The sequence below is a fragment of the Pongo pygmaeus genome, chromosome 8 (genome assembly GCF_028885625.2).
Source record: "Pongo pygmaeus isolate AG05252 chromosome 8, NHGRI_mPonPyg2-v2.0_pri, whole genome shotgun sequence".
NCBI classification, from domain to species: domain Eukaryota; kingdom Metazoa; phylum Chordata; class Mammalia; order Primates; family Hominidae; genus Pongo; species Pongo pygmaeus.
Genome location: NC_072381.2, coordinates 18,771,306 through 18,798,868, shown reverse-complemented (window position 1 = coordinate 18,798,868; position 27,563 = coordinate 18,771,306). Strand labels below are relative to the sequence as shown.

General features: G+C 38.4%; 2 protein-coding genes across 6 annotated transcripts in view; one reads left to right on the top strand and one right to left on the bottom strand.

The window, feature by feature from the left end:
- Positions 1–5,193: 5,193 nt before the first annotated feature.
- Positions 5,194–27,480, bottom strand: ARL5B (ADP ribosylation factor like GTPase 5B). 2 transcript variants are annotated; one of them, XM_054503030.2, is made up of 6 exons: positions 26,793–27,480; positions 20,203–20,263; positions 18,152–18,299; positions 14,126–14,209; positions 12,702–12,853; positions 5,194–11,633 (listed from the first exon to the last, which is right to left on the bottom strand). In XM_054503030.2, the coding sequence occupies exons 1-6, from the start codon at positions 26,836–26,838 to the stop codon at positions 11,585–11,587; spliced, it is 540 nt and encodes a 179-aa protein (XP_054359005.1). In that variant the 5' UTR covers positions 26,839–27,480; the 3' UTR covers positions 5,194–11,584. The 2 variants fall into 2 exon arrangements, with proteins under 2 accessions (XP_054359005.1, XP_054359006.1); XM_054503031.2 differs by having other exon boundaries at positions 11,500–11,633; positions 12,678–12,853.
- NSUN6 (NOP2/Sun RNA methyltransferase 6) overlaps positions 27,236–27,563 on the top strand; it is an 87,891-nt gene continuing 87,563 nt past the window's right edge. For 2 of the 4 annotated variants that reach the window (XM_063669616.1, XM_063669614.1), the window contains exon 1: positions 27,236–27,294. The gene's annotated coding sequence lies outside the window, so the exon portion shown is untranslated. The remainder of the gene's footprint in view (positions 27,295–27,563) is intronic. The other 2 variants (XM_063669617.1, XM_063669615.1) reach the window with 2 other exon arrangements.

Genomic DNA, 27,563 nt, shown 5'->3' with positions numbered 1-27,563 from the left:
GATCACTTGAAGTCGGGAGTTTGAGACTAGCCTGGCCAACATGGTGAAAACCCATCTCTACTAAAAAATACAAAAATTAGCCAGGCGTGGTGGCTCACGCCTGGATTCCCAGCACTTGGGGAGGCTGAGGCAGGCAGATCACTTGAGGTCAGGAGTTTGAGACCAGCCTGGCCAACATGGTGAAAACCTATCTCTACTAAAAAATACAAAAATTAGCCAGGTGTGGTGGCACACGCCTGTAATTTCAGCTACTCGGGAACTGAGGCAGGGGGATTGCTGGAACCTGGGAGGTGGAGGTTGCAATGAGCCGAGATCGCACCACTGCACTCCAGCCTGGGCAACAGAGTGAGACTCTGTCTAAAAAAAATAAAATAAAGCTGGATATTGCCAGTTTCCAGGCTCTCAGATTGGAGTTTGCCAGGCTCTTTTTCCTACTGTAAGTCCAGCAAGCTTGGGTTGCTATGGCTAATGTTGATGTATTCTATCTGAATTCCCAATCAATGTTCAGCTGAGGAACCCTTCTTTTCCTCTCTCAGGGTTCTTCCCTATGACTGATGAGCACCACCCTGTCCCCTCCACCAGCTTTCTCCCCGCACAGTGTGTTCGGTCCATATCTTGACTTTTCCTGCAGAAATAATAATGGTCTCACTTTGTTAAAGCAAAAGGCCACCAGTGAATATGTAAAACAGATATTTCTTCCAAAGCAAGGAAGAGTTGGGTTTATAAGGCAGTGGTTCTCAAACTTTAACTTGCATTGGAATCATCTGGAGGGCTTGTTGAAACAGATTTCTGGGCCCTTACCTTGAGAGTTGCTAATATAAAAAGTCTGGGATGGAGTCTGAAAATCTGCATTTCTAACAAGTTCCTAGTTGATGCTGACATCATTGTTTGAGAACCACTCTAAGGGTTAGTCTCTATGAGCAAAAATATGGTTTGAATGGAACATAGGGAATTGGAAGAATTTTAATCTCCTTATCAAATTTCCCCAGTGGAAGCATGATCATTCACTTTCACTGACTGGCTGACTTTCTGAAGCATTGACTCGTCACTGATTGATTGTCAGTATGCATTCATGTGAGGCTGTCGTTCCTACCTGTAAGGATATAGCAAAAAGACAGTATTTTTCCTTTCTTGAATCTGGAGTACAAAACCTTTTTATTCTCACTTTTATGGGCGCATACCCATATTGGCCCTTCCCCATCAAAAGCAGGGATATTAGTTTCTCCCATTAAGAGAGTGCACCACAATTTTTCTTACTGGTAGGTAATCATCAAAGGAGTCTCATGTAAAAATGTAGGGGCTCGTCTACAGAGTGGGATTCATTGGAGTCACTGGAAGTTATAACTCTACTGAGGACTCCACCATTCAGCAAAATTGATCGGGACTGAATTGTTGTAATTCTTTATTTTTCCTTATTAACTCAGACCTGAACAATCTGTATATAACCACCCTACAGGTGGATTCGCCTTGCTTGCTGCCTAGACAGAGATGACTTATCAAGACAGAAGAACTGCAATAAAGAGTAATCCACGCACAGCCTGACAATTCAGAGATTGGAGGTTTTAAAGATAATTTGGTAGGTAGGGGGCCAGTGAATCGGGGGTTCTGATTGGTCAGGTCAAAGATGAAATCACAGGGAGTTGAAGCTGCCCTGAGTCACTTCCTGGGTGAGGACCACAAGACAAGAGCCAATTTATCGATCTGAGTAGTGCCTGCTGATCCACTGAGTACAGGGTCTACAAAATGTCTCAAACACTGATCTTAGGTTTTACAATACTGATGTTATCCCCAGGAGCAATTTGGGGAGGTTTAGAATCATGCAGCCTACAGCTGCATGACTCCTAAACAATAATTTCTAATCTTTTGGCTAATGTGCTAGTCCTACAAAGGCAGTCTAGTCGCCAGCCAAGAAGGGGATTTGTCTTGGGAAAGGGCTGTTATCGTTTTTGTTTCAAACTATAAACTGAGTTTCTTCCAAAGTTAGTTCAGCCAGCTCCCAGGAATGAACAAGGACAGCTTGGAGGTTAAAAGCTGTTAAAAGATGGAGTCGGTTAGGTCAGATCTCTTTCACTGTCTCAGTTATTATTTTGCAATGGTGGTTTCATGTATGCCACAGGCTCCAGGAAACAAAGGAGATGGATGGGAAATCAACATCTCTTTTTCCCTATCAAATTTCTCCTTACCACAGTCATACACATAACTATCACTGGGGCATTCTGTGGGTTTGGGGGGAGAATCAGCCACAGCCCTAATCTCACCCTGGGAAACCCTCAGAGGTGGAACATGGTCTCAAGTACTTTTGAATGAGGGTGGTAACTACAACCACATGAAGCTGGCCATTTCCAGAGAGCAATACTGGATACAATAATAAGTGGTGGGGACATATCTTCACTTTATTGATTTGTTAAATTGTGCACGTTGTTTCATGCACTTCGTGTAAGTTATAATTTTCACAAAGGAAATTACAACTTTGACAAGGAAAGAAAAAACAGGTTTGAAAAGGAGCCACTGTTCTGGTTTGCATCCATTTTTGCTTTTTGTTTTGTTTATAAGCAGAGGGAGTTAGAATTCCTATTTAGCTCAGGCAGGCACATAGCTAAGAATTCCCTCAGAATGTGAAATCCTTCTCCAAGCCTTTTCTCTCCACCTCTTCTGAGCCACAGGGTCCCTGTTCTGAATACAGATTGCCGTTGCTAGCCGAGTGACTTCCATTATGCCTATGCATCCCCTGAACTTCCTTTTTGGGCAAAGCATATCTGGAGGAAATTCTTTCATTTCCCTTTCATTCTGTTAATAAGAGAAAATGAAGCCAGAGCTCAAGTTTCTTGAACCTTTGTCCACGGTAGTGAACAGCTTTAGAACCACATGCATCTGGGCCAGGTGTGGTGGCTCACGCCTGTAATCCCAGCACTACGGGAGGCCAAGGCGGGCAGATCACCTGAGGTCAGGAGTTTTTTGTAAAAATACAAAAAAATTTGCCTGTAATTGGTGCATGCCTGTAATCCCAGCTACTTGGGAGGTTGAGGCACGAGAGTTGCTTGAACCCAGGAAGCAGAGGTTGCAGTGAGAGTTGCAGTGTAATTTTAAATTGAATATGAAAATACCGTAATTCAGAACAGAGTCAAAGAATAAATTAGATGATCCCTATCAAGTATGAAGTATCTTGATGTTGAGTTATATAGTGTCATCTGCCAAAATAAGGTAATTAATTTGAAAGAAGTGATAAAATAGCCAATCCCATTTTGGAAGACATGGATTCAATGTTATTATCGAACTCAAACTACATTTGTTTCTGTTGCAGAATAATTCTCAAGTATAGCAATATCATCAAATCTCCAAGTCCTCACAAAAATGTCAGGTCAAAAATCTTAGATGGGAATTCAAACTTGCTGAGGAGTACACATTTGTTTTCTCAGTAGGAAGGGTTTTTTAAACAAAGAAAGGTTTGTTAAATCAAGAATCAGTGTACGAGCCGGGCACAGTGGCTCACGCCTGTAAACCCAGCATTCTGAGAGGTCGAAGCAGGCAGATGGCTTGAGCCCAAAAGTTCGAGACTAGCCTGGGGAACATGGTGGGACCACATCTCTACAAAAAGTACAAAAAATTACACGGGTGTAGTGGCACATGCCTGTGGTCCCAGCTACTCGGGAGGCTGAGATGGAAGGATCACTTGAGCCTGGGAGGCAGCGGTTGCAGTGAGCCAAGATCGCAAGTGGCCACCTCAGCATGTGAGGGTTTTGTTCGGGATGCTCTTTTAGCTCACATGAAGTCGAATTAACTCCCCAGGACATGTGAATGTGTTACCTTACCTGGCATAAGGGCCTCAAGGCGCGAAGGTTATCCTGGATTATCAAGGAAAACCTAGTTAGAAACACTAGGGTGCTTAATATGAGAAAAGCATAGGATGATGAGAATGGGTAGATGTGTTGACAGAAGCCAGATGGTGGAGTGATGTGAGGAAGGGGCCATGAGCTGAGAAATGCACACAGCCTCTGAAAGCTGAAAAAGGTGAGGATATGAGTTCTCTCCTGAACCTTGAGGAGAAACACAGCCCTGCTGGCACCTTAATTTTAGACTGTTTTAAACCACAAAATTGGTGGTAATTAGTCAAAACCAGTGATTATCTGCGCATGGGGAGTGAAGCAGAAGGGAGGATTACAAAGTGACATTAGGAAACTTTTGGAGTGACAGATATTTTCATTACCCAGATTGTGGTGATGATTTTGCAAATGTATACACATCAAAGCTTTCCGAATTGTACACTTTAACCATGAACAGTTTAATGCATTCATTATACCTACAAAAATACCTACATAAAACATGCTTTAAAAAAGATACCAATCTTAAGTTTACTGATTAAAAAATAACAGGCAGAATGAAATCTTACTAGTTTCTGGTGTCTTTCAGAAGAAATCTGAGTGTTCCATGTGTAGCAGAACTCTTAAGCTTAGGTACCTGAGATTCCTAACCTTCTACTCAAAATTCCTAACTCTGTAAATATGAGTAATTTTCCTATGTAGGCAACTTTTATCACATTCCCAAAGAGGTCTGTGAGCAAAAATGGTGGAGTTAAAACCACTTTAGAGGAATCTGAAGAATGAACATAGTGAAAATGTTATCCCACTCATTATTAGATCTCAATTTTATTTTATTTTTTACAAGGACACAACTTTGGTAGATGATCCCAATTCTACCCCACAATGGAGTACACACCAATCGGGATCACCTTCCCAGGTCAGGGATTCCCCTTCTCTGGTAAATGCACCTTCCACTTGGCCAGTTGTTTAGATCAGAGAGGAAATGACCCAGTGCAGGCTAATGAGCAATTTCCCTGGGGAATATGGAATTGTAACGGAAAGTCTAACAATAATCTGACTTCTCCCTCGTACAAACTTAGGAGGCTACTGGACTTGGGACATTATCTGTTATGTGGATCAGGAAACAGAGAAATCCAGTCAGGTGAAAGACAGAAAGAGATGAGTAGGAAAAAAGGTAACTTCCTGCTTGCTCCTAAATGGTCCAGTCTCTAGTCTCAGTCTGTTCTACAAATCCAGTTGTTCCGTGGGTTCCGTGAGCCTTCACCACCTCACCCCAATTATCCTCTCTTTGTTGGCATAGGTGGGTTTCTATTATTTGCAAGCAAATAACTTAAAGCAGATTTTATCTTTAAAAGAAAACACTGGATTCGCTTCGTATTGGAAAAGTAATTATTTATTATGACAAAAATAAAACTGTTGAATGAAAACAAATGAATGTTACACTATATTGCACCATGATTGGAAATGAGCAAAAACCTGTCTAAAAGATGAACATTCCAGAGCAAACAGCATCCTTTTACTTGGGTTAAGTAGGCATGCAAACAACTCATTATAACATAATTGCAGAAATAAAAATTATGAGTACTGGCAACCTAAACTTAACATATAAAAGAAGCACTTCATAACAGTAATAAAGTATTAAAAACTTTAAAACATGTCATTTAAACAACCCCACCATCAGGAAAACAGGCTTTGAACCATTTTCAAGAAGTGATCATGTGAATGCATTAATTTACTTGTTTTAAATTTTTTGTTGTTGTTAATGCTTATATATTGGACCAGTGGAACACATTTGTTTGGCTGCGGTTCAGACACACAGTTTGTGGTGTGAAAGACATTTTTCTTTCCTCTGCACAACACCAGAGGACCCACAGAGCGATCCAATTCCTAATTCTGACCTTATTAATACCATCCTCTAGTTGACCAAGCATAGTAATTAAGATATTCTTAGAGCTTTCGCAGAAAGCCTGAAGCTTAAGGAGTAACAACAGTTTGTATTTAAATCTTAAGAAATGCACATATAGATGAATATAGACACTTTAAAGTTGTTTTGCATTCTGAGGCAAGAAATAATAAATATTGAGTACAGGGCCTGCTGCTTCCTCTTTAATGCTCTAAAGCACCAATTTATGTTAAAATAGCAAAGTGTGATTATAATCATTCACTCTGATTAGAATAAACGCAACACCAAGGTTGCAATTGCTGTTAGGTTTTTGTTGTTGTTGTTGTTGTTTTTAACATGCTCTGTGGAATAGATGAACATGGTAAAATTTGTATTGAAAAAATCATGACCATTTTATTTTACACTTTCAATGAAATAGCAGCTAAACTTTTTTTAAGTCATAAATAAAAGTTTTTGTAACTACACTCAACAGTTTACTCCAAGAGAATAAAATAGGGGCTTCAGAGTCCCTAAATTTCCTGAGGGAAAATATAAGATTAAAATGATTATGGTCTCTTGTGAATAGGGCTTAAATATGCAAATAAGTCACTGATGACTGGGATCAACTGATAGTCATTTGATATCTTACCAACACTGATGGAAATATATTCACAGTATAATAGAATCCATCAAATTTAGGATTTCTCCTTTCCCTTATCTAATTAAACTAATTAAATATTGACTGAGCACTTTCCTATGTGCTTTAATGAAACCATATGTGAATCTGATATATCTACCATGTTGGCCCAGCTGGTAAACAAGGGTAAAACAAAACAAAATCTCCAAGGAATGCTATCCCTTAGTTATGAATTCTGCATATTTCAAATACAGTTTGGGTGAAGGGGGTTTTTATGGGATGGTACAAACATCCCACAAACTTGAGCAAAGCACCTTATGGATTGAAAAATGAGGTAATTTCTTAATTAAAATTTTACAAGTTGTGCAAGAAAACATTCTTTTAAAACTTTGTTTTCTATTCCAAAAGCTATGCACAGCACATTTCATATTTCTCCATTTCCAGGAGAAACTGTAGATTACTGGTTTAAGAAATGCAAAAGATGCCTTTATGTGACTACAGTTCCAAATTCTAAAACCCTAATCAGTCTTCACTCCTTTGGCCACATTAAGAATAATACAGGCCATCTAGCTGTATGGTAAAAAGACCGTATTTTTTAGTAATTTTAAGTACCCTAAATACGAGGAGAGGCAGAAATTCACTGCTTTCATTCACATTTTCTCTTACCTAATATCCTTTTGAAGGTTTTTCGACCTCATGGTATTGTCTTTACTTTCAAGTGCTTTGAATTTGTTTTTCAGTATGCTTCTAAACCTCCAAATTAATATTTCCCAAATGTTTCACCGAACTGTATACATTTAAAGCTGCCTTTAGGTCTGAGGGGCATAATTTTTTTTCTGCTTTAAATTTAAAATTTAAATTTAAATTTAAAAAATAATTGAACATTTTTTTTTTATATTGGTCTTCCTCTATTTATTCTGGTCCCCTAAAATTTTTAAAAAATACTTTTTTGGGGAACTTGGCTTTTGGATTTCAGTCTTCACAGTAAAAGTGAATGAATAAGGAGGAGATGCTACTGAAAAACTAACCTTGAATATAAACCACTTTCAGATTTATGTAGACATTTATGTAGACATTTGTAAAAGACTGACAACCTGGCTACTGACTCTACTCTTTCAATATGGAAAGTCACACAGGACTATAGTTTGGGGTGGCATCAAAAGGCAATAAACTCTGAACAAATTAACCACTTCCATTCAATTAGTACAAGCCAAGAAAATAAGGTGAATTATCTAAAAGAGAATTATTTCCAACACAGGCTGGTTCTTTCTAAGCAGCTTACTACCCTTTTCTTAGCAATATGGCTTGTTTTCTCTTTTGCATTGTCATTAGCTATTCGCTGAATTTAAGTTGAATAGCAGTTACTGATACTTTTTTCCCTACTTGGTTGTATTCGTATTCTAAATAAAATAATAGGTGGGAATCAAATAATGGACAAAAATACATTTAATTTCATATTACTTATATTTCCCTACTATTTGGGGGATTTCTAATTTTTAATAGTAGTATATAAGCATTCAGAATTTTAAAACCAAAAGACATTTTAGAGCTGTAGTTTAAGTTCCTCAGTATGGGAAAAACAAAAGGAAAGCCATGGACACTAATTGTCTAAGGTCAACTAGACAATTGAGAAACGGCCAAATTAAGGCTCAAATCCACTTTTTTAGATGGCTAGCACAATATTCTACTAGATACAAGACACCATGCTGTATCTTGAAGTCACTTTACCCCGGCAAAATGTAAAATAACCTTTAGAACTGAATTAGAGTGAAGTTTTTTTGGTTCCAAAGCCATAGACAAAAAGTCTGCCTCATAAAGTTGGTCTCCAAAGATAAATTCCAATGAAATTTATCCATCTTTAGACACGACACCAGTACATTTTTCTACTGATACGGTTTTACATAGTTAAGGACTAAATAAAAATTGATTATTCAGAACAACTATGTTTATAATTTGTTCTAAGAAACTACACTAAAAAGTTTTTAAAAAGCTTCTATATTCTTTAAAATTTTCTTTGTGACCCCCACAACTTTTCAGAGAATATTGTTTACAGCACTGCCTATCACTGTTTCCATAGCAAAATAATTATTTTCTCTTTATGCTATAATGAAAGTTAAATTATGCTTAATCAAAATGACTATGGCTATGGGGTGGCACCCATTTAAAATTTTTCAGCAATGAAACTTAAATTTATTACCTTTCTTCTAATGAATATAGAATAAAAGTATTGATACCTTTAAGCATACTAACACAAGAAACTAAAAGCAAAAATTACATATTTAATCTTCAGCTTTTAATAGATTATATATATAAATATTCCAGCTTTTAAGGAATTAAGTTACATTAACAATAAAAAATATTCAGTATATTCCCTTATAAAAGGTTCTATTAATTCTAAGAGTTCTCAAATGCGCTTCAAGAAGAATGATGGATTTAAAGATGAAGGACATGACATGCTCAAAATTAAGAAAAATGCTGTATTTGAACTTGCAAGGATAATTGAACACTTTGGTTATAACATACTTAAAAGATTTCTGTTAAAATTTAATCTCCTTATTTCCAAATTAAAAGATAGAACAGTCTCCTGAAGGTAATGTAGATGGGTCCCTTGCTTTTCACTTACTATAAACTGTGCTAACCAATACATGGAAGTGAAGGGGGATATAAAACACAAATTATTTCATCACTGAAATAATTAGCTGCTAACATGACTTCTAAAGAACAGGTATAATATAAAACTAAGAACTTATTTCAAAATATGAATAAAGGCACTAATTACAAATGTACATTTTTCAGACAGTATCTTATAGTTCATTGATTTACAATGAATGTCAGAACCAATGCTCTAGTATTAGATACTTGCTTGGGTTAAAACATTCTCTTGGAGTAAAGAATAATCAGTTTTCACGTTACTGTAACAGGAAAGATTGAGTGAAAACCTAAAAAATACTCTTAAAAAGTCTTACATGAATTTCCTAATCAAGAACTTTTCCCAATCAGCGCAGTCTACACCGATGCCAATTTCATCTTCAACACATGGCTAACATAAATCATTTCTAATCCAAAACTAACCAAATATTTTTTAAAGGATTTAGAAAATAAGTTGTATTTTAAAAATTAAATAGCAAATTTGAGTCTATACTAGTAGTTGGCAAAATACAATCAATTATTAAAAACACTTTTAATATAATGCTGATGTGGTAATATAAAAAATAACCATATAATTTGACAGAAGAAAATTGAGCCAGCCAATCTTACCAGATACAAGAAGGCAGATAGTCATTTCATAAGAACAAATACAGGAGTACTAAGTATGCTTTTTCTCAGGACAGACTTAGGGAAATTATCCTCAGTACTTACGGTAAACAACACAACCAAGCAGAAATTCAGGCAAACTGTGCTTAGGTAAACGGCATTTTCTTAATTCCCTCACACCCCATACACGCTACAAACCATCCATATTGATTTATGTCTGCTTTTCGCTCATGTTCTTGATTATGGGTTATATTAAAAACTAAGTTAAACTACACTTATCCTCTACTTGATACAGAATCACTAAGAAAACGGTTTAAAACAAAGTTAAACAACTACTTTCCAAAGCCCAGAAAGCTTTCCTCTGGCCACTGTTCAGTTCAAGGGTGTGCTACAACTAAAGATAAATCAGAAAAATGTTACCACATTCGACTAAATTAACTTGACTAAATATAATAAACCAAGCACACCTGAAAAAAGAGCAAAATTTAAATCAACTTACAAAAATATTAAAATTAAAATACCAATTTTGAACACATATTTTGATATTATAAACACTGTATCTTTTTTATCAAAATTAAAAAATACTGCAAAAATGAAATACTATTCTTTAAGTATTCATTTTATCCCTTTCATTTCAGCAAAATCACACATTTGAATAAACAGGATAGAAATACAACACTTGTCTTTCCTCTTAATTTAAGGAATATACTGTTTAGATTATTGTTCATATTAGACAACTGCCTCAAAAATGTTTTAATGCCATCCAATAAATAAACTTTTGATAGATTATGACTTTTTCTTTTTAAGTTGTTAAGAATATTAACTTTGAGTCTCATATTAATATTCTAAAAGCCAGGATTCAATTCAGCAGTTTCCTATAAGATTTTAGAACCCAAGGCATAAAGATGGCAATTGTTTCAAGTCTATTACATAATACCTTCAAATAAATTCAAGGAAAGCCATGTAGTTTTTTAAGTAATATACTGCTGGTAGTTAAAATGCTACGACAGACACAACTTCAAATTTTAAGAAACAAAATGGACTGTTCATACTTCGGCTTCAGCTACTGCCCAAAGCAGCTGTGATATATCTTGCAAAGAAAAGAGCTCAAATTTCTGTTAATAATAAAGTTGTTTGTAAACTGATGCTAAAATATATTCCAATTGTCTTATTTTTAGTGCTAGTATGATTTACTAACTTCTGATAGTTTTATATGCATTGAATAATGTGATATTCTTAAAATATCAGATTTATTCAAGAATATTTAACATCAAAGTTGGGCTTTCAAATAAATATTTTACCTTAGTTAGTTTTTGGCCAAATGTTGCGGGCAGAAGAGTGAACTCGATTCCTTTAGATAAATAAACAGCCTACTTAATTTCCATGCAAATAACAACTTAAACATTATTCCATGACTCACAGGAATGTGGGGAAGTTAACAGGCAAGTACTCATGATGTGGAATCTTCCTTACATATATCCTCTAGGCACGTTTCCTTCTTTACAGTAAGTTCTGTCCGAAAGATGAATGGTTTCTAGAGGGAACAAATATTTAGTGCTGGAGAAGTTTGCAGACAGTACCTGATGGCTTCCACAACTACTCTATCAAACCAGCAATTCTCTGGTTGCGAGGGAGTGGTGGTCAAGAATTGAAAGCCATTGGTCATTAAGGTTATAAGAATATTTCAGAAGACATCACGCATATGACAAACATTTCTTACAAGGTAGTCACTGAATAATTAGAATAAACAGACGAATTGTTGCTGAAAACACAGTTATACATTATGTTCATCCAACTGAAGATTAGTGTGTTAAAAAAAAAAGTTAAGAAAAAATCTTTTATGTTCCAGTTCAGCTGCACTTGATTCAAGTGTTGCTCTCAGAGGTTTGTGTTGTTATAAATTAAACATGCTGCTGCTTTAGCAGCCAAAAGTACTAGGAAAAAATGTTCATGTCACAGAATAAATAGAGCAGTCTCTTTCAAGCAAAAGAGTTATCTCACGCCAATCCGGGAGGTCATCCACTCTAGACCTTGGCATAACCTGAACAAAAGATAGAAGTATTTTTAATTAAAAACTTTATACTCAAAAACTGAAAGCATACTTATTATTTTTAAGTCTTAACCAAAGGCTGGTAGCACAATCATTATTTATATATATCAGTGTCAACATTCAAGTCACACTATAATAAGTGAAATTTTTAAATGGAATGTTCTCTTAAATATTCTTAATCAGTTTGTGGGAAATTGCTTCAGTCTCATCTTGAAGATACAACTTTGCCAGTTTTGCCATGAAGACTGCAAATACTCCCCGCCTTTTAAAATTAACTGAAACTTAACGACTGGAGAAAGTTAACAGGAACTTCACCTTATCCTCCTCAATTCTGAGGAGGATACTTGTCCTCAATTCCGAGGAGGATACTAAGAATGGAATACTTAGACCCAGTCTTAAAAGTATGAGTCAAAAAGGCCTACACACAGCTATTACTGCAAGCTATTTCTGATAAATACTAAGACAAAAACTAAGAAGGTGAGGTTGATTTGAGGATAAGTTCTCTGATATAAACAGGGTAATACGTAAATAACATTGGGTTCTTCTTGGCCTAATACCCACATTCAAATTGTTAGAGATGGAAGAATAGACTATATAGCATTTGTCTCAACTGTTTATTGTCTGGAAATATGCCTCCCAAAAGACCTCCAAATAATAAAGAAGATGTACTCTTGCAAAAAGCTGAGAGCTTAGGTTGAAGTCCTTGCAGAAAATGTGAAATTTCTTTCAAGCTTCCTCTTTAAAAGAAAGGTGACATTACAGTTTTTTTCTCAGTATATGATAAAGGCAACAAAGAAAAAAACTTGGATTATGAAAACTTAATTCAATAATTTATTGCTTTTTGGTAAAACATTATATTTACATTAAAAGTTTTTAAGTTGCCAGTGATTTTACTAGAATTATTTCTAGGTTGTAAGCCTGAGACACATTAGAAAAGTCACCTTTAATTAAGAACAAACAAACAGAAAAGGAACAGGGCCCACGAAGAAAACAAGTTGGCCTAAAAAGTTGGAAGAAATTTGAAAGAAGTCGTACCTCGCCTCAGACCGATGAACTTACCCTTCTCCTGTGAGAGCACAGCAGGATTGAATGTGCCATGGATGATCCTTAATTGAACTAAGGGTGAGGTATTTCGAGATTTCAGCTGCTGTCATACACCCTTTCATATCCTGTTTATTTGCAAAGATAAGGACTGCAGCCTTCCGTAAATCCTGCAATCAAGACAAAATATTTCTAATATGTGAAATACCACAATTTAAATTTACCCAGCTGAACAGTTATAATGAAGTGCTTCTACTTTAACATAATTGGGCACTAGTATTTAATATAAAAATAATCTCAAATACCTGTAATTTCATTATTCATTCTAACAGATTAATATTAAATAATTATTTTTTATTTTTGAGTCGAATTGGTCAAACTGAAAAAAAAAAATACACCTGAATTTTAAATACTGACTCAAAACTACATAAGTAATATTCTAATAGGCAAATATGGTAGTATGTTGCCAAATACTAGAGTTTCTCCAAAACTTAAAAGTAGAGTACTGGTGGTAGGAGCTGGGCAATACTTATTACTTACTAGTCTTTGTATAACATAAGCTCATTGGTTAATATTCATTTCAGCATTGTTTATACTATGAAAACATTAGAAGAATAGATTGTGATATATTCATACTGTGGAAAACTATATAGCTGTTAAAAGGAATGAACTAAAGCAGTACATATTAAGATGGATAATCAGAATGTATTATCATGGATAAGTCACAATGTTGTATAAAAAGAGCAAGATTCAAAAAGATATATATTATATAGTATAAGTTTTAAAAACATGGAATACAGGCCAGGCACAGTGGCTCACACCTGTAATCCCAGCACTTTGGGAGGCTGAGGCAGGTGGATCACGAGGTCAGGAATTCAAGGCCAGCCTGGCCAAGATGGTGAAACCCTGTCTCTACTAAAAATACAAAAATTTACCGGGCGTGGTGGTGGGTGCCTGTAATCCCAGCTACTCGGGAGGCTGAGGCAGAGAACTGCTTGAACCCAGGAGGCGGAGGTTGCAGTGAGCCAAGATTGCGCCACTGTACTCCAGCCTGGGCAACAGAGCAAGACTCCGTCTCAAAAACAAAAACAAAAAACAAAAAACAAAAACTTTCAGTTATTATAAACTTTTGGGGAAAAGACCCTTAAGTTTTCCTTTTGCTTATCTCAATTTATCAGACTTTTAAAGGCATGCTTAAGTAACTTTAGCTTTGAAAAATTTTTACAATAACAGTAGTAATCTACAAATTAATGTGTTAGGGTTTTTTAAGTTTGAAAAAGCAATGAACATTTTTACCTCAAGACTTTTATCAGTTTAGTATGTAAAGTTGTGTTAATAATAAAATAGCCAACATCATATCACATTAATCTTTGCAAAAAAGCAAAGGCAACGTACAGATACTTTACTACACTGATTTTTAAAGATTTACTTTAAAAATTTACCTCATGAGCCAACATTCTGTATAATTCTTCTTTTGTAATAGCTAGTCGTTCCCTGTCAATGCTATCAACAACAAGAATGATGAACTAGAAGAAAATTAAAAGAAAAGACACAAAATTGAATGGGATGCTGAAAAGTTTTCTGTAAAACTACTCAAGTAATCTAAGTACTTTCTCTACATGGCATCATCATTACTATAAAACATCTACTGCTTTTTCACCATAAACAGCTTTTGTAATACTGAACCACATCAAGCAGTAAAATCCAAATGTTAACAATAAGAAAATAACTCATAACTTCAACAAATAAAAACTGTGCCCAACTTGATTTTTTTTGTGATGCCCGAATACAGAATACTATGATTTGTTTTCAAATGCTGGTAGTAAAAAGTAATTTTTGAAAAGAAACTTACATTAATTTCAATAATATTTTTCACTAAAACTTCAAAGTACTCCATTATCATTCATCTAAACAGTCAATAATTGCTTACTTATGTATACCACTATCTCCTAACTCTTAGAAAGAAAAGCTAGTTTGAAAGAAAAAGATAAATATATTTTAAAAATAAGACAATTTTATAAAACAGTATCAACCATAAATGCTCAAGATTGAAATATATATACTTAGACATTATATACTGGAGATTCAGGTGAAATTAAATAAAGGCAAGAAGCCAAAAAAAAAAGAGGAGAAATCTGTTGGTAAAGCTATACATGAAAAAAGGTAGTTTGCATATTAAAAAATAAGAAGACATAGGCCAGGCATGGTGGCTCACACACATGTAATTCCAGCACTCTGGGAGGTGAGGTGGGATGACTGCTTGAGCCCAGGAGTTTGAGACCAGCTTGGGCAACACAGTGAGAACCTGTCTCTCTACAAAAAATAAAAATTAGCCATGCACACAGTCCCACCTACTTGGGAGGCTAAGGTGGGAGGACTGCTTTGAGCCTAGGAAGTTGAGGCTGCACTGAGAATCATGCAACTACACTCCAGCCTGGGTGACAGAGAGGCCCGAACTCATTTTAAAAAAATGTGGGGGGGTGGGTGAGGGGGAGGAGGAGGAGGAGATGATACAGCGAAAAAGCGCCCTTAAGCTGAACACTTTACACAGAATAAAAAGTTAAGAAATGAGATGAAATGATGTTATTACAGCCGGAGACAGATGCAAAATAAACTGAGACATGAAGGGTGGAATTAGATTACAGAGATGACTTCAAAATTAGGGAAACAGGCTAGGTGCAGTGGCTCACACCTGTAATCCCGGCACTTTGGTAGGCCGAGGTGGGCGTATCACTGAGGACAGTTCAAGACCAACCTGGCCAACATGGTGAAACCCTGTCTCTATTAAAAACACAAAAATCAGCCAGGTGTGGTGGTGTGTACTGTAGTCCCAGATACTTGGGAGGCTGAGGCAGGAGAATCCTTTGAACCTGGGAGGCGGAGGCTGCACTGCTCTCCAGCCTGGGTGACAGAGTGAGACTCTGTCTCAAAAAAATAAATAAATAAAAAACAAAAATAAATAAAATTAGGGAAACAGACAACTAATCTGAATATAAACTGAATTGGGCTTAGAAGGGAATAAATGGAAAGAATGTCACGTGGCAAAGGAAGAATTGACAGAATATGGGGATGCAACTGTGAGTTAATGAGAGGAAGGTGTCAATAATTACTTAATACCTGTAATTTCTTGTATTATAACGGACATACTGCAGCTTTTGGGGGACTCTTCCACGTGAAGGATTTTCAAAATGCAAAGTGACAGGGGCCACTGCTCTTTGTAGTAATTTTGATATTCTTGTAGAGATCACTTATTAAAAGAACATTTCATGCAAATGCATCAGTAATGGATATCTCTTTCTGGACCCATGCTAAGTCCTCCAGAGTTTCAGTCATTTCAAGAACTACCCTTCTGACATACTTTAAGTACATATGGATTTACTAGAATCAACTTTGACCTATTCATCAATGATAACTGCCCTTTTCACAGCTGGAGTTAACTGTGAGCTTTAAACTACTAACAGCTCTGATGTTTAAATTAATCATATGCTACAATGTCATTTGTCCCTTACTTTCTTTTTTTTTGAGAGAGAGCAAGACTCTGTCACCCAGGCTGGAGTGCAGTGGTGCTATCTCAGCTCACTGCCACGTCCGCCTCCCAGGTTCAAGCGATTCTCATGCCTCAGCCTCTGGAGTAGCTGGGATTACAGGCACATGCCACCATGCCTGGCTAATTTTTGTATTTTTAGTAGAGATGGGGTTTTGCCATGTTGGCCATGCTGGTCTTGAACTCCTGGCCTCAAGCAATCTGCCCACCTCGGCCTACCAAAGTGCTGGGATTACAGAATTGAGCCACTGCGCCTGGCCCTTCCCTTACTTTCTAACTTATTCTAGTTTCAGAACATTATTTTACTGTATACATGTATAAGCTACCCTTTAACTATACTATTTGCTTACAGCTTCTGCATACCCAATAAAATAATTAAGTGCTACCAAAGTTCTGAGTATCTATGATACGCCATCTTTGATTACTATTTACACATTGCATTGGAATATATCCACACATACACACATGCTATTATAATATAAACCTAGAACAATACATGTTTATTTAAAAAGGCAACTTTGTTCACCAAAAATTCTTCATATTACATCCTTTTCTACCTCTTCCCTTCTTCCAACTCCAATTTTTTCTTTTTTTTTTTTTTTTTTTTTGAGTTAAGAGTCTCGTTTTGTCACCCAGGCTGGAGGGCAGTGGTGCCACCTCGGCTCACTGCAAACTCTGCCTCCTGGGTTCAAGCGATTCTCCTGCCTCAGCCTCCTGAGTAGCTGGGGACTACAAGTCTGCCCCACCACGCACGGCTAATTTTTTGTATTTTTAGTAGAGACAGGGTTTCACCTGTGTTAGCCAGGATGGCCTCGATCTCCTGACCTCATGATCTACCCGCCTCGGCCTCCCAAAGTGCTGAGATTATAGGCGTGAGCCACCGTGCCTGGCCCAACTCCAATTTTTAAAAGGTTTCATTTTAGAAAAAATAATTGGTTAGGTGTACTTCTTTGCAAAGAACAATTAAATGGATGCAATTGTGAACTCATACTCTCAAGGATAAATCTCTCTAAACTACATTGAATGGCTTTAAAAAAAAATCTGCCTCTAAGAATAAAAGCAGAAATAGAATATGAATATATCCAGGTTTGTTCCCTAAGTTAGCTCTGAACTCGTAAGTGGCAGAGAACTTTGAGAGATGATTTGCAAATCCACTTTTTTCTAATTAAAAAAAAAATCTACCAACATTTTGAATGTTCATGTTATAAAAAAATTTTTAATTAACAAAATACTTTATTCCTCCACCGGTCAGGGTCTCTTAGAAAGTTGTGAGATCTTGGGGAAAGCTATGTAATTTCTCCATGTGTCAGATCTCTCCAACCCTGGAGACATGAAAATCTTGTGAAGATGAATGGAGAGAACCTGGCCAAACAGTAAGCACTCAACTAATAATAGCTCCAAACAATCTTTCTATTTGCCTTTTCTTTTATTCGAAAACCCAAATTCTTAAGTCTCATTTATGAAATTTTTATTTATTTATTTTTTAAAAAAAGGAAACCCAAATTCCCTACAAGTAAGGATCTTATTAAAAGGCCGGCCGTGGTGGCTCAAGCCTGTAATCCCAGCACTTTGGGAGGCCAAGGAGGGTGGATCACGAGGTCCAGAATTCAAGACCAGCCTGACCAATATGGTGAAACCCTGCCTCTACTAAACATACAAAAATTAGCTGGGCGTGGTGGCACACGCCTGTAATTCCTGCTATTTGGGAGGCTGAGGCAGGAGAATGGCTTGAACTCAGCAGGCGGAGCTTGCAGTGAGCCAAGATCGCGCCACTGCACTCTAGCCTGGCGACACAGCAAGACTCCGTATCAAAAAAAAAAAAAAAAAAAAAGGCAACTGTCAATACGCCCAGGTGCAGCCTAATTACTTTCTATGTTTACTCTCGGGACCTTTGGATTAAAATTCAAAATTCATCTTAGCATACCTCTGTATTTGAGTAATATGTGTTCCAGGATGATCGCAGAGACTCCTGACCACCAATATCCCACATAAGAAAATGAGTGTTCTTCACAACTATTTCTTCAACATTGCTTCCTATGGTTGGAGAAGTATGAACCACTTCATTCATTAAGCTGTTGAAAAACAGACACCATAAAAGCTCTTGTAAATCTTGAGAATCTGAAGCAACTTTTATCTCCGTATTTTTAAGATCAATCAACCTTCTGCACCAATGATGATGATCATTAGCATGAAAATTACAAACCTGGAGAACATTTGTGCAAATAAATATCTAGACAACAACTCCAGAAGAAAGACTTGTTTCTCGTTTGGTTTTTTTTTAATGGAAGGAATTGCAAGCTTGATGGAAAAGAAAGGAAACAGTGTGGTGTGAATTTGCATTTCTGTGGCCAAAAATTCCAATACCACCATGCCCTTTTATCGGCTGGATAAGACCCAATGTCCCATCCCATCCTGAAAAGCAAGCTTCTAGGTGATTGCAAAATAGCAAATATTGGATAGCAGGCTATCTATAATTTTGAAGACTGTCTAAATTGAGACTTAGTCACAAAAATTAATTCAGGCATATTAATCTAAAGTAGTCCTAAAAAGATGACCATGGGCAAGTGAAAATTTAAATTAAATATAGATATATTTAGAAGGCCAGGTGTGGTGGCTCACACCTGTAATTCTAGCACTTTGGGCGGATCACCTGAGGTCAAGAACTTGAGACCATCCTGACCAACATGGTGAAGCCTCGTCTCTACTAAAAATACAAACATTTGTAGGGCGTAGTGGTGGGCGCTTGTAATCCCAGCTACTCTGGAAGCTGAGGCAGGAGAACCGCCTGAACCTGGGAGGTGGAGGTTGCAGTGAGTGGAGATCACGCCATTGCACTCCAGCCTCAGCAACAGAGCAAAACTCTGTCTCAAATATGTGTGTGTGTGTGTGTGTGTGTGTGTATGTGTGTGTGTATTTAGAATACTGATGCTCATACCCCTTGTATTATCATAATCATTGGTCAAGCTACATTAATCAATTAATTCAACAAATATGCCCTTGCTGGTAACATGTCAGTACTGTGTTGGAGGAGGCTTGCAATTCTCTTGGGTTTTATGTATATTTTTAAAGCCATGTGTAAAATTATTTCAACAAAGATGACAGGTTTCTGAAATGTTTATATGTGATGTTTAGAAGCTAATTCATATTTAAACACATAATCACCAATGAATGAAAATGTTTTCAAGAGAAACAAGTAATTATTCAACTCTGAAACAACAAACTTTAAGTCAGTAGCTTTTTAGCAAAGTAGTTGAAAAATGCGTTAATCACTGGCTAATGAAGTACTTCTGGTGAGCTGATGGCTGTCTTCTAATGCAACATGAGTGGGAAGAGGTAAGAGCCACACAATGGTGCAAAGAACTGTAGAACTATTTTGTTAAAGTGCTTGGTAGATCCATTTCTACTGCTTAATACTATCATTTCATTGGTACTGAAAGGATAATGGAAGGTACTATGACAAGTGGAATGATGAGCTGTGAAAATTTCCTAAGGTATTAATAGATTTCTCTGAAAGTCTCAAGACTCTCCCTCTTGCAAGCTACTACAGCAATATTTTCAGGAGTGATCACATTTCTTTTAACTTGACAAGTCTGGCTATGTTAAAAAATTCCAAAGCTATTAGTCAGGACGGTAGCAATGGCTTCCTAGAGCTATCAATTTATTAACATAAACCCAAGTGTGGGAAGAACTAAGTGAAATCCACTTTATCACCTCACCCCAGCACTTTTAATATGCGCTTTATTTAATATTAATTTCTTTCTTTCAAGGCCAGAAAACAGTAAGTGTTTGTGAAGGGTTTAGCAAATGTTTATTTCACTCACTTTTCTATAGATTGTGTTCGGTAAAATTAAAAAGAAAAACACCAAAAAACATATTTAAGTTTTTCCGTCATTATTCATAATGCATCTCTTATTAATTATAAACACATTAGTTTCAATAGCTAGTGAAAACTGTTTAATAAACACCCATACTTACAATTGGTAAAGAATGGTGGTTTTCCCTGCATTATCCAGTCCCACTATAATTACTTTGTGTTCTACAAAAAGAAAGCAAATCATAAACATTTAACACTACTGCATTACTGCAATTACATGCTTTCAACAATGATCATTAGTTAGCTCATTAATGAGAATCATTCACTGAATATCTATTACTAGACTTAAAATACAGAAAGAAATGTTATGATGTTAAGGCTACCTAGGTTAAGTAACAAAATCAATTATCATTGATTCTCTGTCTAGTTCTCTTGTAAAAGAATGTGGGAGATGGGTAGGCAGGAAACATCAGCTAAGTTGGTCACCTACATTGCATCTAGAGGAGAGGAGACCCAAATATTAATCTAGGCAAAAATTATAACCTAAATGTAAGTTTTTTAAAAAGCCTGTTTTACACATCTTTTTAGCTCTGGTTAAAGAGCTAAAAGGTTAAAGGTTAAAGGTTACATACCTTTAACCAATCAAGTTAGCTTTTTATCAAAATGTTTTCATATCTGTAAGTTTCCCCACCTATGTATACCAGGATCTGTTTCTTCCTCTCACTTAAAAATCCCATGTAAGCTTAAAATTGAAACGTTTCATCTGTCACAAAGACAAACGTATACTCTCAAGTTTTTACAAAATTACTCACTGTTTAACATTTTTCAACCGGCTTCTACAGTTCTTTTGAGCAGATTCTGTTTCTGCTCTTTGTACAACGAAAATCTCTTCAGTTCTTTCCTCCTTTGGGTGCCATGCACTAAATATTCACCTCTTTTAATAAGTAGTTGCTAAAGCTCATCTAATTATTCTGTTAAGTGGTACATATTCTGCAATGTCCTTTGAATACAGAAAACAACCCAGATACCATCTTTCCTAGATTTTAACTTATGCCAAGTATACTAAAGATCCCCTTCTCCAAGGCAGAAGAATGCTTAAAAAGTTACCAGTTAACATCAACAGGGTAAGTAGGGAAGTTGCCACAGAATCACAACACAGTTGATTTGTAGGCAACGATTGAGCACATCTCATATCAGAACCCCGCTCTTCTTGATGACCTCTGGTGAACGTCAACATTCGGGTCATATAATCAACTATCAGCTCATATTCCTACTCTAAAGTTGTAAAACTTCATCAGCCAAAAAAAGAGGGACCAAGAAAAGTTAAGTTCTTGAGATGTGCAGGTCTTCCAATGACCTACACACTCTAGGTACAGCCTATTACAGTGTAGGATAAACAGACATGGTCCTCTGGAAGGGCTATTTTCACTATGGTAGAAGCTGCTTTGTAAAACAAAACAAAACTTGCCTGCTTAGTATAACTCACTATAATTCTCCTTATTTATTTATTTGAGACAGGATCTTGCTTTGTTGCCCAGGCTGGACTGCAGGGGCATGATCACTGCAGCCTCGACCTCCCAGGCTCAAGTGATCCTCCTACCTGAACCTCCTGAATAGCTGGGACCACAGGTGCACACCACCAAGCCTGGCTACATATCCTCTAATGAAGCCAATCTTTAAGTATTACCCTGTTTGTTATCCCTTAAAGTACAAGAACCTGTATCAGTGAAGGAACAAACAGACTGCCTGGCACTAAGCATTCTAAATTTTGGTGACAGCTAGAAGCTCCACCTACCAAGCATCTACAGAAAACAACATGCCTGCAGTGGTGAGAAGGAAGCCACTAGTTTAAAGATAAGCAAAACTTGAAGGCAGATAATCCTGTTGGGAGAAAGGAATGGAAGGACAGTACCAGATGGCTCCTTCTTGAAGCAACTGAAATGAAGACCCAGGTCATTTTCAAACAATCCTGCTCCTTGCTTCACATTTTGCACTATGATGCTTAATATAATACTGAAGGCCTGTGATGGTAAAACTCACCACTAATGCACCATTTTGATAGGTAGGTCCCTAACATGAGGAAATTTTAGGTTAAGACACTACTGTTAGGCCAGGCGTGGTGCCTCACGCCTGTAATCCCAGCACTTTGGGAGGCCGAGGGGGGAGGATCACGAGGTCAGGAGATCGAGACCATCCTGGCTAACACAGTGAAACCCCGTCTCTACAAAAAATACAAAAAAATTAGCCAGGCGTGGTGGCGGGTGCCTGTAGTCCCAGCTACTTGGGAGGCTAAGGCAGGAGAATGGCGTGAACCTGGAAGACGGGAGCTTGCAGTGAGCTGAGATCTGGTCACTGCACTCCAGCCTGGGCAACAGAGCAAGACTCCATCTCAAAAAAAAAAAAAAAAGACACTATTGTTACTATCAGTTATAGTAAATCAGAATGTTTTAGGCCAGGCACAGTGGCTCACACCTGTAATTCCAACACTTTGGGAAGCCAAGGAGAAGTGATCAGGTTTGACACCAAACTGGGCAATACAGTAAGGTCCCATCTCTTAAGAAAAAATTAGCCAGGTCAGGCATGGTGGCTCACGCCTGTAATCCCAGCACCTCAGGAGGCTGAGGTGGGCAGACCACAAGGTCAGGAGTTCGAGACCAAACCTGGCCAATTTGGTGAAACTCCGTCTCTACTAAAACTACAAAAAATTAGCCAGGCATGGTGGCGGGCACCTGTAGTCCCAGCTACTTGGGAGGCTGAGGCAGGAGAATGGCGTGAACCCGGGAGGCGGAGCTTGCAGTGAGCTGAGATCGCGCCACTGCACTCCAGCCTGGGCGACAGAGCGAGACTCCGTCTCAAAAAAAAAAAAAAAAGAGCAGAATAAGCTAAAGGAGAAATGTGAGCCACAAGATCTGAGATCTGAGCAGTCACAAGTAAAGGACAATAATCATACGCAATTGGCAACCAATGTTCAAAATGATAACATGAAATTCATGGATTGGAAAGAAATGATTAAATTATGAAATTAAGATGTTACTGTGACATGGTTCTGAAAAAGAACTACAATTAAAACTGTATTTGATTTGTTCTTAATTCTGGGTAACACTAGAAATAACTGGCCAGGTGCAGTGGCTCACGCCCGTAATCCCAGCACTTTGGGAGGTGAGTAGATCACCTGAGGTCAGGAGTTCGAGGCCAGCCTGGCCAACATGGCAAAACCCGTCTCTACTACAAATACAAAAATTAGCCAGGCATGGTGGCAGGTGCTTGCAATTCCATCTACTCCAGAGGCTGGGGCAGGAGAATTGCTTGAACTTGGGAGGCAAAGGTGGCAGTGAGCTGAGATCACACCACCACACTCCAGCCTGGGTGACTGAGCGAGGCTCCATCTCAAAAAATTATAATAAATAAAATTTAAAGACACAACTGGGCCAGGCATAGTGGTTCACGTCTGTAATCCTAGCACTTTGGGAGGCCAAGGTGGGCAGATTACCTGAGGTCAGGAGTTCAAGACCAGCCTGACCAACATGGTGAAACCCCGTCTCTACTAAAAACACAAAAATTAGCTGGAGTGGTGGTGTGCGCCTGTAATCCCAACTACTCAGGAGGCTGAGGCAGGAGAACTGCTTGAACCCGGGAGATGGAGGTTGCAGTGGACCCAGACTGCACCACTGTACTCGAGCCTGGGCGACAGAGTGAGACTCCATTTCATTAAAAAAAAAAAAAAACCAAACAAACAACAATAAAAGAAATAACTGATGACAGGTTTGTACAGTCATAACACTGAGAGAAAAAGACTATGCCTACGAAAGTTCAAAAGAAATTTAAAAAACAATGCAAAACTTTAGAGGTGAGCTATCAAACACACATAACACATATGTATTTCACAGAACTACATTGATATATAAAATGTTTGCAGAGATAATCAGAATTTGAAATTATTTCCTTGAATAATAACTGTCGAAGTAAACAGACTTCCAGTTCAAACAATACAAAATTGCAGGAATTAATGTACTTTTACATTGCTTTACTTAGACAACACATGCTTTAGTGTACTTATTCACAGAAAGGTATGTAATTTATAAGATGCATGAGACTCTAAAATGCTACAGGAAAAAAAGGATGAGAATGTGGAAATACAGGAAGAAAGACAAGGGAAAGGAGCACATAAAGATCAGTAGTTCTTAACACTGGCTGCACATTCGATTTACCTTGGCACTGATGCCCAGGCCTCTACACCCCAATCTGATTTAGTTGGTGTGAGGTGGCGCTTTGGGCCTGTTATTCTAATACATCTAATTCCACGGAATAGATATATATAGTGACAAAAATAGAAAATGCTGAGATTGGTAGTTAATTTTGTTGATGCAGAAAACAAAAATATAGGCTAAGATACATCTGTGGATTAAACTCTTCAATGAGTCCCATTCCTTGCTCTAGAGAGTTTAATGTCCTAGTCAACACTGGAGGCCCTCTGTGATAAGGTTCTCCTGGCTGTCTTTCCAATCTCATCTCCTCTTCACTCCTTGCAAGCAAACTAACACACAGCCAAGCTCAACTATTTTCAGCTTCCCTAAAAGTACCAAACTAGCTCATTCCTCTCCCTTTTGCATATTAGCTCTTCTGCCTAGAATAACATGTCCCTTCTATTTGGTCTGTCTAGCATGCTACCCAAATTCCTACTCATCATTACATTACAGTCCAAGTATACCTTATGCTGCAGCCAACGTTATATTTTTACACTATCTGTTAAATAATTTACCATACTGCATTTTTTTTTCATGTTTGTCTCGTTTATTGATGTTTGAGTACTTTGCCAGGAAGTAAGGTATCTTTATTCTTTAATTTTGTATCTCCTATGCTAAACTCTGAAGACTGGCCTATGGCTGTATGAATAAATAAGAATAAAATAACAGAATAACCACTGGTTCTAAATTTTCCAACAGGAAAGTTAGAGGAAAAGAAAAATTCTAAGTAGAAATGGAGATTCAGGAGGCCTGAACAATTAGGCGATTATAAAAGTAGCCACTGGATGTCTTTCATCATCATCTAAATTTTCCCCTTACATCTTTTATTACCTCTAGTCTGAGTAAGGACACCTCCAACGAAAAAAGACAAGAGAGCAGCCATGTAACAGAAAAGGGAGAAAGGAAAACGGGAAAGGATATGAAGGGAAAACCAACTACTTCGTAACGTTTCGATTCTCCAGCTCAGGGGAAAGAGAAAACTGGTGATTTTTGTATTAATCTTTATACCTTTAAGCATGTCTTAAAATGCTGTTTTACGGCCGGGCGCGGTGGCTAACACCTGTAATTCCAGCACTTTGGGAGGCTGAGGTGGGTAGATCACCTGAGGTCAGAAGGTCGAGACCAGCCTGGCCAACATGGCGAAACCCCGTCTCTACTAAAGATACAAAAATATGCCGGGCGTGGTGGCGGGCGCCTATAAATACCAGTTACTCTGGAGGCTGAGGAACAAGAATCGCTTGAACCCAGGATGCAGAGGTTGCAGTGAGCTGAGATTGCACCACTGCACTGAAGCCTGGGCGACAGAGAAAGACTGCCTCAAAAAATAAATAAATAAAAATGATATTTTAAATGTATGGATAATACCCACAAAGTGTGAAGCTCTGCTCACTTTCAAATCATTTGATAAGTAATATTATCTGTGGTTACTGGATACAGGCATATACATATATGTACACATGTGTGTGCCTGTATCTATATTTATAACCTTGAAAAAGACTACTTTAGTGTTCTTATCAATCTACAGAACAAGTCAACTAAAGCCATTCCATTACCTACACAACTTCTTAAACCCAGAAAAAGATTAGATACCTACATTAGCAGTAACAAATTAGTACCAACGTAAAAGGAAATAAAACTGGCTTATTAATGATAATGATGCCCGGCTCTTAAATGTAAAATGAAACGAGTTGATTTTCAAAACTGGTTTCAATTACTAAGAAACCATTCTGTTCAAAGGACGCCTAAAACTTTAACTTATCGTCGGCCCCTTTTTTGGTCTGGGTGTTTTCTCTCTTCAGAAGACATCACATCTCATTCTGATTCAGAACAGGTTTTGCAACTTCTCGGCCCTTTGGACCTGCCACTTCCAGGTGTCTCATTACCTGTTATAGACTAATTACGGACACGTAACGTCTTATACAAAACCGAAAAGCATTTAATTTCTGAATGCCTTTAAAAAAAAAAGTTTAGAATGAAGACGCTGGAAAACTCGTGTATCTGAATAGGACAACTCATTCCCGAGTCCTAGAGGAAAGGAGGCGAAATCAGAGTGAAAGTGCACTGGCCTATGGCTCAAACGGCAGGGCGGGAAAACAAAGCACCAACATTATTTAAAAAAAAAAAAAAAAGTTCTAGGTTTCTGGGCGGACACTTATCCTGGGGCTACACATAGACACAAGCACGGTTCAATAAAGACGAGAAAGGCCCTCCATACGCCTCCTGGCATCGTTAGCTGTATCCCGCTTTACTTCGCCAATATCCAAACACTCTCAGTTCGGATTGTGGGACGCCAAATGCCTTCTCTTCTGCCTCCCTGTTTCTCCCACACGTCAGGTCTCTCCGGTACATCCTCCAGGTCTAAAACACTGAGTTTCTGCCCGCCTCCTGGCCTAAGTCCCTTCCTCCTCCGCGTCTCCGAACGCTCTGCCCCCTGCCTCCGGTGTCCCCATCGGCGGCCGGACTCTCTGCCTCGGATTCGAGCCGCCGCGCAGCTCCATCCTTCTCACCTTGGTTACAGAAGAGGCTCCACAGTTTGGCGAATATCAGCCCCATCACGAGCACCGGGGCGAGCCGCGGGGTCCCTCGGCAGCAGGTGCCGCTGCGCCGGGTCCCCCACCGCGGCGCGGGCTGCGCAGAGCCGAGGAGAACCCGCCTGAGATCGCGCAGCGAGGGCACTGCTAGGCCGAGAAGCCTCGACCCGACCCGTCAGAAAGCGCCGCGGCGAGTCCCCACCGGACAGCCCTTTGTTTCGAGCCTACTGAGCCCAACGCCGACCCGTAGTCCCCTCGGTCTGAACCCACCTACCCACCACAGCCACTCTCAGCCCCAAGCCCCGCCTACACCCCGCCTCCCCTCCGGATCCCAGGACCACCCATCGCCGGAAGCTAGGCGCGTGACGTCGGCGCGCTTACGGCAACCCACGCCTTCGACGTGGCGTTTCTTCGGTTTCACTTCCGGTGGGAGAGTCCCAAACGGCCAGCGGCTGGGAATTTGCGGTATCGCGGGGAGGTGGGGAATTTCCCTTGGTGCGTGCTCCCTCTGATGGCAGCCTTCAAAGCGTTTATGGGACTCCCCTTTGATTTGAGTCTCTCTGCTGCTAGCAGCTGCTTCCCTGACCTCTAAAGCCAGGAAAGACCATAGGTTCTCTAACTGAGCAGCCGCGGTTTGCTGCCCTTAGAAAACTCTCAGAAGTGAAGAGTGTTTCTTTCCTGACTTCTTCCTGTTCCCCTAGGCAGGCGTGCTAGGGGTTAGGAGTTCTACCGTGATTCTTCTTCATT

What these genes read in the sequence shown, in the direction of transcription:
- ARL5B (XM_054503030.2), bottom strand. Translation starts at nt 26,838, where the DNA reads ATGGGGCTGATATTCGCCAAACTGTGGAGCCTCTTCTGTAACCAAG. An exon ending in ACAGAATGTTGGCTCATGAG is followed by an intron (nt 12,854 to 14,125) that starts GTAAATTTTTAA and finishes TCTTGATTGCAG; the next exon opens with GATTTACGGAAGGCTGCAGT. An exon ending in TGTGCTCTCACAGGAGAAGG is followed by an intron (nt 11,634 to 12,701) that starts GTAAGTTCATCG and finishes TCTTTTGTTCAG; the next exon opens with GTTATGCCAAGGTCTAGAGT.